The sequence below is a fragment of the Macrotis lagotis genome, chromosome 1 (assembly GCF_037893015.1).
Source record: "Macrotis lagotis isolate mMagLag1 chromosome 1, bilby.v1.9.chrom.fasta, whole genome shotgun sequence".
Lineage (NCBI taxonomy): Eukaryota > Metazoa > Chordata > Mammalia > Peramelemorphia > Peramelidae > Macrotis > Macrotis lagotis.
The window spans coordinates 284,093,099-284,107,412 of record NC_133658.1 but is presented as its reverse complement, the minus strand read 5'-3'; the positions used below and the strand labels follow the sequence as shown (position 1 = coordinate 284,107,412).

General features: G+C 36.3%; 1 protein-coding gene across 2 annotated transcripts in view; it reads left to right on the top strand.

Moving 5' to 3' along the window:
• Positions 1 to 14,314, top strand: part of COL5A1 (collagen type V alpha 1 chain) — a 288,050-nt gene that overhangs the window by 93,236 nt on the left and 180,500 nt on the right. For both annotated transcript variants that reach the window (XM_074210737.1, XM_074210736.1), the window contains exons 3-4: positions 2,787 to 3,000; positions 4,342 to 4,504. In XM_074210737.1, the coding sequence (XP_074066838.1) occupies positions 2,787 to 3,000; positions 4,342 to 4,504 (377 nt within the window). The remainder of the gene's footprint in view (positions 1 to 2,786; positions 3,001 to 4,341; positions 4,505 to 14,314) is intronic.

The following is a 14,314-nucleotide window of genomic DNA, read 5'->3' as shown; positions in this document are numbered from 1 at the left end:
GGTCAGGGAGTTAATCTATGGCCATGCAACACTGCAAAGTTAACTGATCCCTGGAAATCCAAGCTGAAATCTTTACCTCATTAGCATGGGGCCCTAACCAATTAACCATGGACAATTTGTCCATGAGGTCACCCAGCTGATGTTGTAGGACACAATGCTATGGAAGCACTGAGTAAACCAATAGAAAATTTGGCTTCTGTTGGATAGAAATACAATTTTTTTTTAAACCTTGACTTTAGATACTGATTTTTAAGAAATGATGTTTGTGCTTTCAGTCATGCTTGTGGAAGACTAGTTGTGGTCACCCAGATGTAAAATTTTATGTGATTTCATCTTTTCCTTCATTGCAATCCCAGGAAGTCACTCACCCTGTGTTAAATGCAACAATGACCTAATTGTGCTTTTCATGAAACTTGTAACCTCTTCCTCTTCCTTTTTAAAACTTAACAGATTATCAAACTCTCTTGAATTCCCCTTTTCTTTTCCTATCTATCTATCATCTATCTATTTATCTCTATCTCTATCTATCTCTATCTATCTATCTCTATCTATTTATCTATCTCTATGTTTATCTATATCTATCTATATCTATATCCATATCCATATCCATATCCATATCTATATCTATATCTATATCATCTATATCTATCTCTTTCTCTCTCTCTCTCTCTCTCTCTCTCTCTCTCTCTCTCTCTCTCTATATATATATATATATATATATATATATATATATATATATATATATATACACCTTACACCTTTGCCCCAGTATGCGGTCAGAACTACAATGATACTTTAATCAGCAGAGGGCACTAACACTTCAGTTGCAGGGATGTGCATTCCAAGTTGCTCCTAATTTTCCTACTCTGCAGAAGATGATGAGGTATTGGGGTCCATTAAAGTCCTCAAGGTGAAGCTTCCCTGTGCCAGTAAAACTCAATCACATTAATTCAGAAAATCTGTAGTATTGTGAGGTACTAAAAGTACTCAAGGCAAAGGCACTTGCTCCTTTCTTTCAGTAATGGTTTCCTTAATTTACACCTTGCTGTAGAGCCCTGAAAATTCCTGTCCAACTCTGTTAAGCAGCAAGGACAAAACTAGTATTTGTGACTGGATGGCTACTCAAGGGTTTTAATAACTCCTACCTTGCTTCTGTTTGAACCTAAAATCTTTGAAGAACAATTTATGTGATAAATGATGTAATCCAACTCACGATTAACACCAGGAACACTAAGATTTCAGGTTAAAATTAAATGATGGGGGGAGGTTAGGTGGCGCAGTGGATAAAGCATGGGCCCTGGAGTCAGGAGTACCTGGGTTCAAATCCAGTCTCGGACACTTAATAATGACCTAGCTGTGTGGCCTTTGGCAAGCCAATTAACCCCATTGCCTTACAAAAAAAATTAAATGATGGGATGAAGACTGTTGAGAATACTAGAAGCAAATAGAGCATCACCTGAGAAGGATATCAGTGCTGACCTAAGAATTCTTGGGGTAATATTTCAGTGCTTCCAGAATCTTTGATTTCATTAGCATGGACACTCCCTCCATCAGTGTAGATTGCAATCTCCAACTCCCTAAATAGACGATTCTTCTCAGGGTGCCTTCATATAGGCATACCTGGAATATTTTCTCTCCACATCCTCATTTATTCATTTCCATGGCCTTCTTTAAGTCTCAGCTTAAGTCTCACTTTTTGCAAAAATCCTATCAACTCTTTATTATATCTTCCCTTTTGTGATTATCTTTCATTGATTCTTTATGTAATTAGTGCTCTACATGCTGTCTTCTCCATTACAATGGAAATTCCTGGGGCCGCTAGGTGGTGCAGTAGATCACTGGCCCTGGATTCAGGAGGAACTGAGTTCAAATCTGATTCAGACAATAATTACCTTGGAAAAGTCACTTAACATGATTTGCCTTGACAAAATAACAACAAACAATGAAAATTCCTATTTTTGCTTTCTTTGAATCCTTAGCACTTAACACAAACCTGGTTCTCAATAAGTGCTTAAAGATGATATTTTTATTGATTAATGATGGATTAAGGCCTTATAAATTTCTGTGACTAGTGGAAATCTTTTGGGATATATACTTCTCTGAAGATAGGAAGACTTGCTCTCAGATGAAAGAAAAATAATTCACATACTTAGAGGTCTTTTTAATTTGGGAGGACCTGCTAAAATTTGGCTCTTTGTGGTATAGCCTTCAAGAACCCAGAATCTTAATCCTGATACAGTAAGATTTTGTGGAAGGATTTTTGGAAGGCCTAAGTGATATAATTCAATTCCACAAGCATCTGTCTGTTAAGCAACTATTGTGTATGTTATTTTATCTTGGGTACTGGAGGAGATGCAAGACAGAGTCCTTGCCCTGAAAATCTTATGGTATAATCTAGTGGGGGGTGGGGGTGGAGAAAGATACATGCAAAGAAACCAAATAATGCTTTTGGAAATCAGAGCTGACTGAGCATCATATTGGATTTTTTAATTTGACCATATGTTTATTGACTCAAGGTTGATGTATCCTCCTCTATAGGCCATCTTTGCTGTTCTTATGAACCAGACCCCATTTTGAAGACATTATTTCATTAACAGTATTCTGACCTGTCTCTAGTAAAAAGAAGTTACCTTCCATGGAGTAGGCTGTGTTATATAGTACACTAAAAGACATGGGCTATCCTTCTTGGTTTTTAGGAAAACAAGGGCATAGACTACCCTTCTTGGTTCATTGAAAGAACTGACTATTATGACATTGAAATCTTGTGTGTTTGCTCTTTGTTCTAGCTTCATCATTTCCTGAGGACTTCTCCATTTTAGCCACTGTAAAAGCCAAAAAAGGCAACCAGGCCTTCCTGATCTCTATTTATAATGAGCAGGGGATCCAGCAGATTGGCCTGGAGATGGGCAGGTCTCCCGTCTTCCTCTATGAGGACCACATGGGGAAACCTGGACCAGAAGACTATCCACTCTTCAGGGGCATTAACTTATCAGATGGAAAGTAAGTAGTATGTTGAATAATCAGCTAGCTGATTTGTTTTCCTAACTATAATCACTGAATCATTATTGTATTTTGTAGTTGTTGGGACATATTTAATATACATATGTGAAAATAGTTTGAATTTATATAGCATTTTATATTCACAAAACATTTTCCTCAGAACAATTCTATGAAGTATGTAAATAGTATAATAATTATATTGTTTATATTATTATAGCATATTATAGCTAAGACACAAAGTAGTTAAATGATTTGCCTGAAGTTACATGACATATCTGACCCCAGGTTTCTAAATTCCATGTCCAAAAGTCATTCCACCTTGCCATGCTGTCACAGTAAAATGAACTGTGCCTTCAACTTGGCAAATTTGTTAAGACTGAACTTCCTATATTATGTGACAGAGTAGTTCAGTGGTAATAACATTGGAGTAGGAGGCAAGGGACCTGAATCAAAGTCCTAAGTCTGTTAGTAGATGGTCATGGATCTCATGTGAAAAATGAGAGGGCTGGATTTGATATATTTTAGTTTTCTTACAGAATTCTAACACTTTATGATTCCCTAAGTACATATCCTGGGCATGTGGCAATTTAGATTTTGTAAGTAATGGATTAGATCAGTCATGATGTTCTCTTAAGTTCCATAAAGAGATAAGGCTAGGAGGCCTCTCGTTCAATCCATACCTTACCAGGAATCTCTTCTACACACAGATTAGCAATTTTTTACCTTAACTGTTCAGTCTAATGTTTAGAGTAATAATAATAATAATAACAATAATTTTAAAAATAGATCATACCACTAATAGGAAGATAACACTAATCAGTGTATAATCAATCAGAGGAGATTGTGCCTTGATTTGTTTTTTTCTTGAAATAGAAATGGGGTACTTTCAACCATTCATACTCTCAGTTGGTCCCCTTTATTAACACTACATATATTTATGGGAAAGTAACTTCAGTTAGGTTGTGGGATTATAGGATTATAGATTTTGAGCTTGAAGAGATCTTAAAGTTCATTTTGTCTAATCTCCAGAGGTTAAATGACTTTCCCATGATTCCATAGGTAGTCAAATAGCAGAATTTGGATTTGAACTGTTTTCTATTTCTTATCAGCTGTACTGTGCTCTGGGCTGTACTAAGGTTAGAGAGTGACCAGAATTTGGGTAGTTTTATATAGATACTTAAGACTACTAGAGATAGATGTGTCCATTATAAAATTCCTGTATTAATACTTAGTGTAGTTTTTTACTCAAGGATACATTTGGCAAAGATCAGTTCTCTCTCTCCTTGCACCGTAGTGCATGGGGAATACCAATTTAAGATTAATGGGTGTTCTTTTTTGCAGGTGGCACAGAATAGCTATTAGTGTTCAAAAGAAAAATGTCACTTTGGTATTGGATTGTAAAAAGAAGACAACCAAGTTCTTGGACCGGAGTGACCACCCCATCATTGATGTCAATGGAATCATTGTATTTGGCACCAGGATCCTGGATGAAGAAGTATTTGAGGTAAGAGGAAAAACTAAAAAGTAACTAAACCAATCACACCAGGAACTTTTGGTTCAGTCAGTATTGACTTGTGAAGATCTGTTTTGAGGTTTGTACTCTTGAAGAAAGCCCTATCTTGCGAGCATGCCTTGTTTTTTTTATTATAATTATGCATTTGTGCATTTACTGAGATTTTTTTGGAGTTTAGTTTTCCATGGGCTACAGCAAGATGTAATGAGTTAGGCTATCTAAATGCCATAAGTGTTTAGTTGGTGCTATAAGAAGAGAATATCCACATTCCACATCAATTAGAGAGATTATGTAGATCCTTTAAGCTCAGTGTAACTTTTACAAGTTTACTTCTTTCAGTTACTAAGTGTAACTTAAGAAAAAAAAATTCTCACCTCATAGTGTGAGGACCTCTTTGTTGCATGAATTCCCACATAAACTATTATACTATAGTATAATACTATATATCAATATAATACTATATATAATATGCTATAGTCAGTATCATTGACTAAGAATGTAAAGAATAGAAAAATGCTACTATGAATTCATTAATATTTCAAAGGAATTTGCATTTTATTAATCAGAACAATATTGAATATTGACATATATTTTGAAAACCGAAAAGCATGTATTCAAGAAATATTGTTCATCTAATATATAGGAAACCATGTTTAAAAAACAGCAGTGTTTGGTATGCTTGTAGTTTCAAAATCTTACAAAATTTCTATGATCACTTGGTACTTGAATTATGGGCCAATTTGTATTTTACAGAACGTTTGTGTGTGTGTGTGTGTGTGTGTGTGTGTGTGTGTGTATGAGAATGTATATATGTATCTATTTTATATGATTGTATGCATGTTAGGAAGGAGGTTTGGATTTATGATTTCTTTTTAAAATTTTTTTATTTACTTAAGGCAATGAGATTTGAGTGACTTGGCCAATGTCACATGACTGCCTAGTGTCTGAGGCCAAATTTGAACTCAGGTCCTCCTGACTCCAGAGTTTGAGCTTTATCCACTGAGTACTTAGCTGCCCCAGGATCTATGATTTCAATGAAAAAGGGAGTGTGGAGAACCTTTTCATTAATACAGACATTTTGGCAGCTTTTGTGTTACTTGGAGTCTTAGAAAGGTTACTTGTGGGGACTTGTCCATGAACACATAGTTAATATGTGTAATCTAGAGGTAGCATTTGCATCCAGAATTCTTGGTTTCAAGGATGGACACTCTATCCTCTATGCCAGGATTCTCTCTATAGAGCATCATTCTAAAGCATTAATGTTATAAAATGTCTTACCTTTCCATTGAGAATTTGCATCTGTAGTTTCCTATCAGAAGGATATCACTTTAGCAAGATTGTCTGGAATCTCACATAGAGTCACCAGTGGATTTGCTTAATCTGTGAAGAAGTTGAGCACATTCTAAAAGGGATTGTTATTATTGTTTAAAAAATGGGGGGGGGTCTGTTACAGACTTTATCCTTATACCATCCTTTGCATCAAGGATGAAGGGAATATGTATCCACCAAGCTGAAATACTCTAGTTGTATCTTTAACATTGTAAAAGGAGGGCTGCTTTTTCTTTTGACATCCTGGAATGCCAGACTGAGATTACACTGGAAACTTCTCTTAATAAGCACTGGGTGAAACAATTGCCAGGCCAGGCAAACTGCTAATCATTTAACCACTGCTCCTGGATGATCGAGTGTCTGAGATGAGGTTACCAACAATCCTAGGATCCTCAGTAGTGAGTCATATCCCATTCGACTGGAGCTGAGTTTGTTGCGGCTTTGTTACTTCTTTGTGAATGGATACTGGTGATCTGATCCTGCAAAGGTTACTCTTAACTGCCTGCTCTGCAGAAGGAATAATATGTGTGCACATTCTGTTTCTATTTAATTGATAACAATATCCATCCCCTTGTGGGCAATGTAGCTGAATCAGCCAGAGGACTCAATTTCAGGTATTCTCATCTTCAACTAAAGCATTTTTTATATTTTTGATGTCCTTAAAATAGCTAACCTAGCAGTCTTCCAGGAAGGTTTCAGTTGTTGCTTCCCTTACAATTCAAATGTGGGCAAACTTGATACCTATTTGAAACAACTGGCCAGCAAGGCAAATTTCTTGAAGTGGAAATATTTGTGTGTGAAGTGTTAGATGGTGGTGGTTTGGGAGACAGACATGCCATTGGGAATGACAGGCAAGTTGACTGAATCAGAGGAATGTCTATGGTTTGGCTTCTGTTTGTACCTCATCTACTAGAGGAAGTATTCTCAGAAAACATTCTGCCATGGGGGATGGGGCAGGTGTTCTCAGATCCTGCAGGCACTACACAGGTTTGTGTATGTTGCTGGGGCACACCCATTGCACATTCTTCTGAAAATATTGGCTCCACCATCATAGTGACAGATGTTAGCCAGCATGGGCATGCCTTTGTCAAAATGGAGGTATGGTACTTTACAATTCTCAGTCTAAGTCTTGGAATGTAGGACTACTAGAGATTTAGGCTAGATAAATGTGAAGGATCTTTGGCATGATCAATAACTCTGCTTATTCATAGTCTCCATGTTGGTGATTACTTCAAAAAAGTCTTATCTTATGGTGAGAGAAATACTTAAGAAAAACAGGTAATTCATTATTATAAAATCAAATTTGAAAAACATTTACTTTTCTGAAAAAAAATGGTTAGGGGAATAATTTTTGAGTATGTACAACAAAGAAATTAGGATGACCATTTAATCAAATTGAATTCAATAAAGGATTTAAAAAGGCAAAGATTCATTGATTTTATCACTCATCTTTCTTCTCATTTCCCACCAAAGCAAAGTTTCTTATGAATTTCTTTTTAAAAGTAGAGGAAGAAAATTTAAAAATCATCCCATCAAAACATTTTTTCCCTTGGTGGTTGGGAGAAAAAGGCCAAGAGTCTGTTGAAAGTTAGGGATTCACAGTAAACTGTTATTTCTAGGTGCAGACTCCAGGGTGACTAAGAACAGAGTAGCAGCTCATTGCTACAGGGGAACCTGGAAAGAGCAATTTTTGTAAACCACAAGTTCTTAATGGTATGTTTGAAGTGTTTTCTCTAGTGATTAAGTTTCCTGGCTGTTAGAATTCAGCATTGGAAAATTGGAACTGTCTTCTTAATGAAGAGAGGTAGAATGTGATGAAGCCATTAACTGACTTGTATGATCTTTTCAGAAGAAAAAAAAGTGCAGCAACTGAGTAACTTGATTCCATAGATCTTTCTCTACTCCTGGACTTTCTCAACCAAGATTGGATTTTGTTTTTTACATTTGAGGGAATCACTCCTCTAGCTACCAGTATATTCAAACTTCCTCCCCTGCATTAGTTTAGATGTTGACTAGTAAGGGATGCAGTTTGAAGTGCAGAGTACAGTGGACCTAGAATCAGAAGAATCTGGTTTTAATCCTGCTGCATACATTAGCTTTATAAGTGACTTTGATCAGATCACTTAATCTTTCTAGGCCTTAGTTTTCTTAAGTATAAAATGAGAAGACTGGATTTGATAGGTCCCGAGATTCCTTTTTGCTTTAAACTAGGACCCTGTAATTCTGGAGGGGATTTCAGTTCAGTAGGCATTGAATTAAATGAAATCTCAAAGTATTTCTACATAGTTCTCATTTAGAACGATGACTTCACATTAAAATTCAATTAGTCCTGGCTTATGTGGAATTTTCAGTGACAACTGAGAAACTCTAGGCACAATTGATTATAAGCCAGGTCTTTAGCCTGTCACAGAGTGTTGTGCAACAATGTTGTCTTCTAATTGGGATTACCAAATGCTAGAAAGTTTGAGAAAGGATGTCTTGACCCTTGGTACATTTGGCCCCACAGAAGCACTTTTGGAATACCAATAGAAGACCCTTAAGAAGAGGAGGAGAAAACCTCTCCTGGATAAAGATAAACAGTTTCCTCCTGTGCTACCTGAATTTCTTGGGTAGCCAGATTTCATGGCTTCAGTGATACCAGATTTTGTGCCTTGACATTTAGATACAAAGAATGGGTAGATATAAGGCAGACTTCAATCAATTCTTATGTGTCAGATACTGTGCTAAACACTGGTGATGCAAAGGGAAGCAAAAGACAGTCCCCACCCTCAAGGGGCTTGTAATTTGATGGGGGAGAAACATGCAAACAAATAAACTATATACAAGATAAAAAATAATTAACTGAGAGAAGGTCTTGGGATTTAGAGGAGTTGAGGAAGGCTTCTTGTGGTTTGAGTTGGGACTTAAAGGAAGTTAGAGGTCAATAATCAGAGTGGAGGAGAGAGAGCATTCAACCATGGGGAACCGAAAAGGCTCAAAACCAAAAGATGGAGTATCCTGTTTATGAAACAGACAGGAGACTAATGTCATTGGATAGAAAAATACATGTCAAGAATTAAGGTGTAAGAAGATTGAAAAGGCAGGAAGGGTTAGATTCAGAAGGGCTTTGAATGCAAACAGAGCATTTTATATTTGTTCCCGGAAGCAAAAGGAGAACAACTGGAATTTACTGAGTGTGTGTCAGGGGAAGAGATATAACCAGACCTGTGCTTTAGGGAAATCAGTTTAGTGGCTAAGTAGAAGCTTGAGTGGAGTGAACAAGGCAGCCTTTGATGCAACCAACCTCATTTGTCAGTGTCCTTCTCCTAAGTATTAGGATCTTGTTTGTCTTCTGCTCCAAGGACCTAGATCCCTTCCCATAGGGTTTTGCTCTCTGTTCTATTTTGATATTGAACAAAATTCAATAAAATAATCCACATTAAGGTGTTGGTTCAAAAAACTTAACAGATTAACTCTTTTAGAAGCATTCACATTTTGATAGGGTAATCAAGAAAGTTAAAAATAATAAGAAAGAAAGAAAACAACCTTTCATGTTTCAAAAGAATGATTCTTTACTGAAAGAAATTTAAGTATCTGGACAAACTGATAGAGAAAATTTTTTAGGATCTGCAGGTGTTTCTGCCACTTTTAAAATCACATCCTATGGGTAGCTAGAATGCTGACCTTATTTTATGCACCAGTAAAACTAGCTTTGCCTCCTTTCTCTGGCTAGTGTGCCATTCATTCATTTTGTCAACATACATCTATTACTAACATGTAGACACTTGGAGCACTCTGCTGGTTGCTGGAAGAGATACAGCCCTGCTCTCAAAGAGCTTACAGTAGACTACTACAGAAAGCATAATGATAACAGTAACAATAACTGTGTATTACATTTTAGGTTTTCAAAGCACTTTAAACATCATTTCATTGCTCCTCACAACCACCCTGTAAATTAGATGCTAATATTATTATCTCCATTTTACAAATAAGTAAATTGTGCTTAAGAAGAGTTAAAGGACTTGCCCAGGGTCATAGATTCAGTAAACATTTCAGATTTTCCTGACTCCAAGTCCAGAACTCTATGCACAATGCCACTAAGGCTCTAACACATAAAACACAATGTTACATGGTAATTTCATTAGGGAGGTGTGGTAAAAAGCGCTGGCAGTGTGAGGTCTGAGAGGGAAGGTCATTGCCAGTCAGGAGGGATTAGGGCAGGAAAAAAGTACTCCCTTAAGGAAACGATGGTATTTGAACTGAGCTTTCAAAGATGGTTAGATGCTGAGCAGGTCAAGAAGGGGAAGCAGATAATTTATAGAATTTAGAGCTGTAAAGGACCTTTTCAGTCATCTAGTCTGACTCGTATTTAATAGATGATAAAGGATGGAGTTTGAAAAACTTGCTTATGACTACAAAGGAGCAGGAAACTGAACTGGGATTTAAACCTGAACCCTCTGCCCCTCAGTCCAAAGTTCATTTCACTGTTGGTCTTTACCATTGCCTTGCCTGCCTTCTAGGCACAGGAAATAACTTTAGCAAAGCACAGAAGGAGAAAGGTAGGTGATTGCTTTGGGGGATGGAACTGTTCAATTGGTTCAGAGATTAATATGAGATGAGTTCAGAAGAGAAGGCAGCACATAGATAAAGTGAAATGGCATATGTAAAGTGCTCTGAAAATCTTAAAGTACTTTAAAAATAGTAGTTATTATTGCTAGATGATAGAAAGTCCTAAATACTAAGCAAAATGAATCATTTTAGTTTTCCTGCAGAAGAATCCTTTCATTTACACTGTATAAATGTATATATATATATATGTGTGTGTGTGTGTGTGTGTGTGTGTGTGTGTACATTTGTGCATATATGTACAGATCTGCATATATAATTTATATCTTATATTACATGCAACTATTATTAGAAGTTATTTTACCTGCAATTATTTACTTGTCTTTCCCAGAAAGAATGCAAAACTCCTTAAGCAGGCGAAAGACTAGGGGAAGGGAGAAAATTTGGAACTGAAAATAACATAAAATTGAATTAAAAAACAAAAGTTTATAAACATTTTCATTTTTCTAAATTCAATTTTATTTAAAATGATCAGTCACATATATGTTATATACATGCTCATTTATATAGATGTATTCACCTTTATGTAAATGAAGTATTATGTGTATGTGTGTATATAAGGAATATAAGATGAACTCAAATGGACTACCACATTAGATAATGAGATTAATCAATCCATTCAATAAGCATTTATTAGACACTTACTATGTGTCAAGCACAAAGAGTCCCATTTCAAAGAGCATAATATATATTTGTGTGTATACACATATGTGCACACATGTATATGAAAATACATTGTTATTAGTTGTGTTCAACTCTTTGTGATCCTTTTGGAGGTTTTCTTGGCAAAGATACTGGAATGATTTGCTATTTCCTTCTCCACCTCATTTTATAAATGAGGAAAGTGAGGTAAGCAGGGTCACAAAGCTAATAAGGGTCTGAGACCAGATTTGAACTTGGAAAGATGAGTCTTCCTAACTTCAGGCTTGATCTCTATACTTTGTGCCACCTAACTGCCCATAATAGGTAAGAAGTAAGTGCCTAATAAATGCTGACTGGATTTATTGTCAGCCACTGAGTGCCACTGAGAAATAATCACTACATACAAAATAAAATGTCAGTGTAACACACACACACACATACACGCACACATATACATATCCTCCAAATTAAATAAATTGAGCTTGGAATTGGTTATTCTGTCATTCTACTTTGCTGCTCTGATATAATTTCTGATTTGATTTCCTTCAGGACCAGCTAAAATCCCATATTTTCCACAGGAAGCCTTTCCTGATGTCCCTTAATTCTTGGGCTATCTTCTTTGATTACTTGTAATTTATCTGGTATCTAACTTGTTTGTACAAAATTATTTATATGTCATTCCACCATTAGACAGTGAGCTCCTTGAGAGCAAAGGGTGTCTTTTGCCTGATAGCACAGTAGGATTTTAATAAATGTTTTTTGGCTGACTGGTCATTTTCACATGACTCAACTGACAAAAAATGACTTACTCTTGTTTTACTTCCTTTTGAAGGTTGTAATGTGTTCCAATGAAGAATGTTCTAAAGCAGTAGTGTCCAACTCAAATATAAATGGGGCCACTTTACTATATACATAAGGTTCCCTGTGGGCACATCATGACCCAGAAAAACACATTTTTATCATTATCTATATTCTATTGTATTTTTATTTATTTGTAAACTATTTCTCAATTACATTTCAATCTTGTTTGGACAAAACTCAAGAATATTGCAGGCTATATGTTTGATAATTCTATTTTAAGAGTATGAGTATGCTTAATTTAGTATAATTTAGGTGATTTTATAATCTCTTCATATATAGTGTGTATTCAGAATTTTATCACATTCTGATGTTAATAAATTCCCCAGTTATTGTGGGCTTGAAGTATGCAGTGTAGGGCAGGAGTATCAAAATTACTATTCACAAAGCATCAGTAGAACCAGATTAAAATATAATTGAGGGGTGGCTAGGTGGCCTAGTGGATAAAGCACCGGCCTTGGTGTCAGGAGTACCTGGGTTCAAATCCGGTCTCAGGCACTTAATAATTAACCTAGCTGTGTGGTCTTGGGCAAGCCACTTAACCCCATTTGCCTTGAAAAAACCTAATACATATATATATATATATATATTTGAGAAATGTCTAACAAAATAAATAAAAATACAGTACAATATAGTTATTGCTAATTTGTAATCTTATAAGTCAATGTGTGGTGCTTGAATATCTGTTCCTATTTGATTTTGAGACTATTGGACTATGTTTCTCTACCTGCCCTAACACTAGTTTCAGGAGCAGCTCTTCATTCCCTGTAGGGACTGAGGGATGCTAATGGGTCTGGTGCAGGGAGAATCTTGATTCCATCAAAAACCTATACTAGGGTCTTTGTAAATTTTGTAAATACTGAGTTGATGGCCTAGACAATATATAGTATCCTGGCAGATTATAAGGAAAGGGGGGGGGGGGAAGAAAAGTTAGGTGGTAGTTTCTCTATCCCTCCTGGCATGGACATGACTAGTGACTAGTGACCATTCATGCCCTCATTGCAGTCCCATCAGCATATTGAAGCTCTTACTTATGCACTTGCCAAGTTATTGGGTGATAGATAGACTTAGAAAATTGATCCTTTTGTAGAACCAGGTTCTTCTGCTCTCTGTATGAAAAAAATTGAGACGTGCCAAGAAAATTCCATCAAATATCTCCTCAAATAATTCCATCAATAGTGAATCATTCCTTTGGATCCTGAAGATTTCAGAAACCTCTAGATAAGATAATAGCTGAAGCTGATGTCTTAAGTGCATTTTTCAGATATTTTTTCAATCTCAGCTGGGATCATATTCCATAGGAAAGGCATCCAGGAGAGAGAAAGTACTAGAAGGAAGAGAAGAGAACAAAAGGAAGATCTTGAAGGCCATCAAAAAGGAACTTTTTCTTCAATTTTAATTTTTCCAAGGGTCATCTCTGCCCAAAACATGTCATCTATATCCATACCTACATTTGTATTTATATTCATATTCATATCCACATAATATGAGCACCAAGAATATCCAGAACCCCCTGTGCTCTCTCCGATGCAAAGGAATCTTGGATCAGGGAAATACAAGACACTCTCATTAGTGAAGCTAGGACAAGGTCCATTGAAGACCTTCCAAAGAAATCTCATTATATGGCAAAACTAGATGGAGAGAATTAAGACCCTTATTTGATGTGCTAATTGGATCTTCATTGGAGGATGAGATCATAACTTTTAAGGTTTACCATAAAATTCAACACATTTAGTCTTGTTCAATAAATATTTACTATGTAGAGAGGCCTGAGGGTAGCTCTTGACCTTATGGAACTCACAATCTGCTGCACAAATAGCTGTAATACAAAATAATATGTAAGTACAGGAAAGGTGGCAAACATAGTGAGACTTTTTGTGATACTTGAAGAGTTAAAGGTCATTACTAACATGGAGGGCAAGTGAAGGGCCATGGAATAGATAACATTTCAGTATAGATTCTACAGAAGGCTAATGTAGGGAAGGGGAAAATGGGAGTGTATTATTCCAAGCAAAGGAAACATTGAAAGCCAAGTCATAGAAGGATAGAGGAATATGTAGATCATTTACCATGGTACATGGGGCAGATTGGGATGGGGGAAAGGAGATGGAGGTGGTAAGGAGTGGGGATGACAGAGAGGAGGAGTTAGTTCACTTTGGCTAGAATGTAGAATAGTGTGAGACAAAACTGGAAAGGTTAGGAGACCTCCGATTATGAAGGTGTTAAATAGTAGGCAGAGGAATTTGAATTTTTCTCTATAGACAGTAGGGAGCCACTGAATAATTTTGAGCAAAGGAGTGATAGTCTACTAAGGATGCCTATCAGAAAAGTCAAGGTGAGTGATAATGAAAACCTATCCTTGGGGTG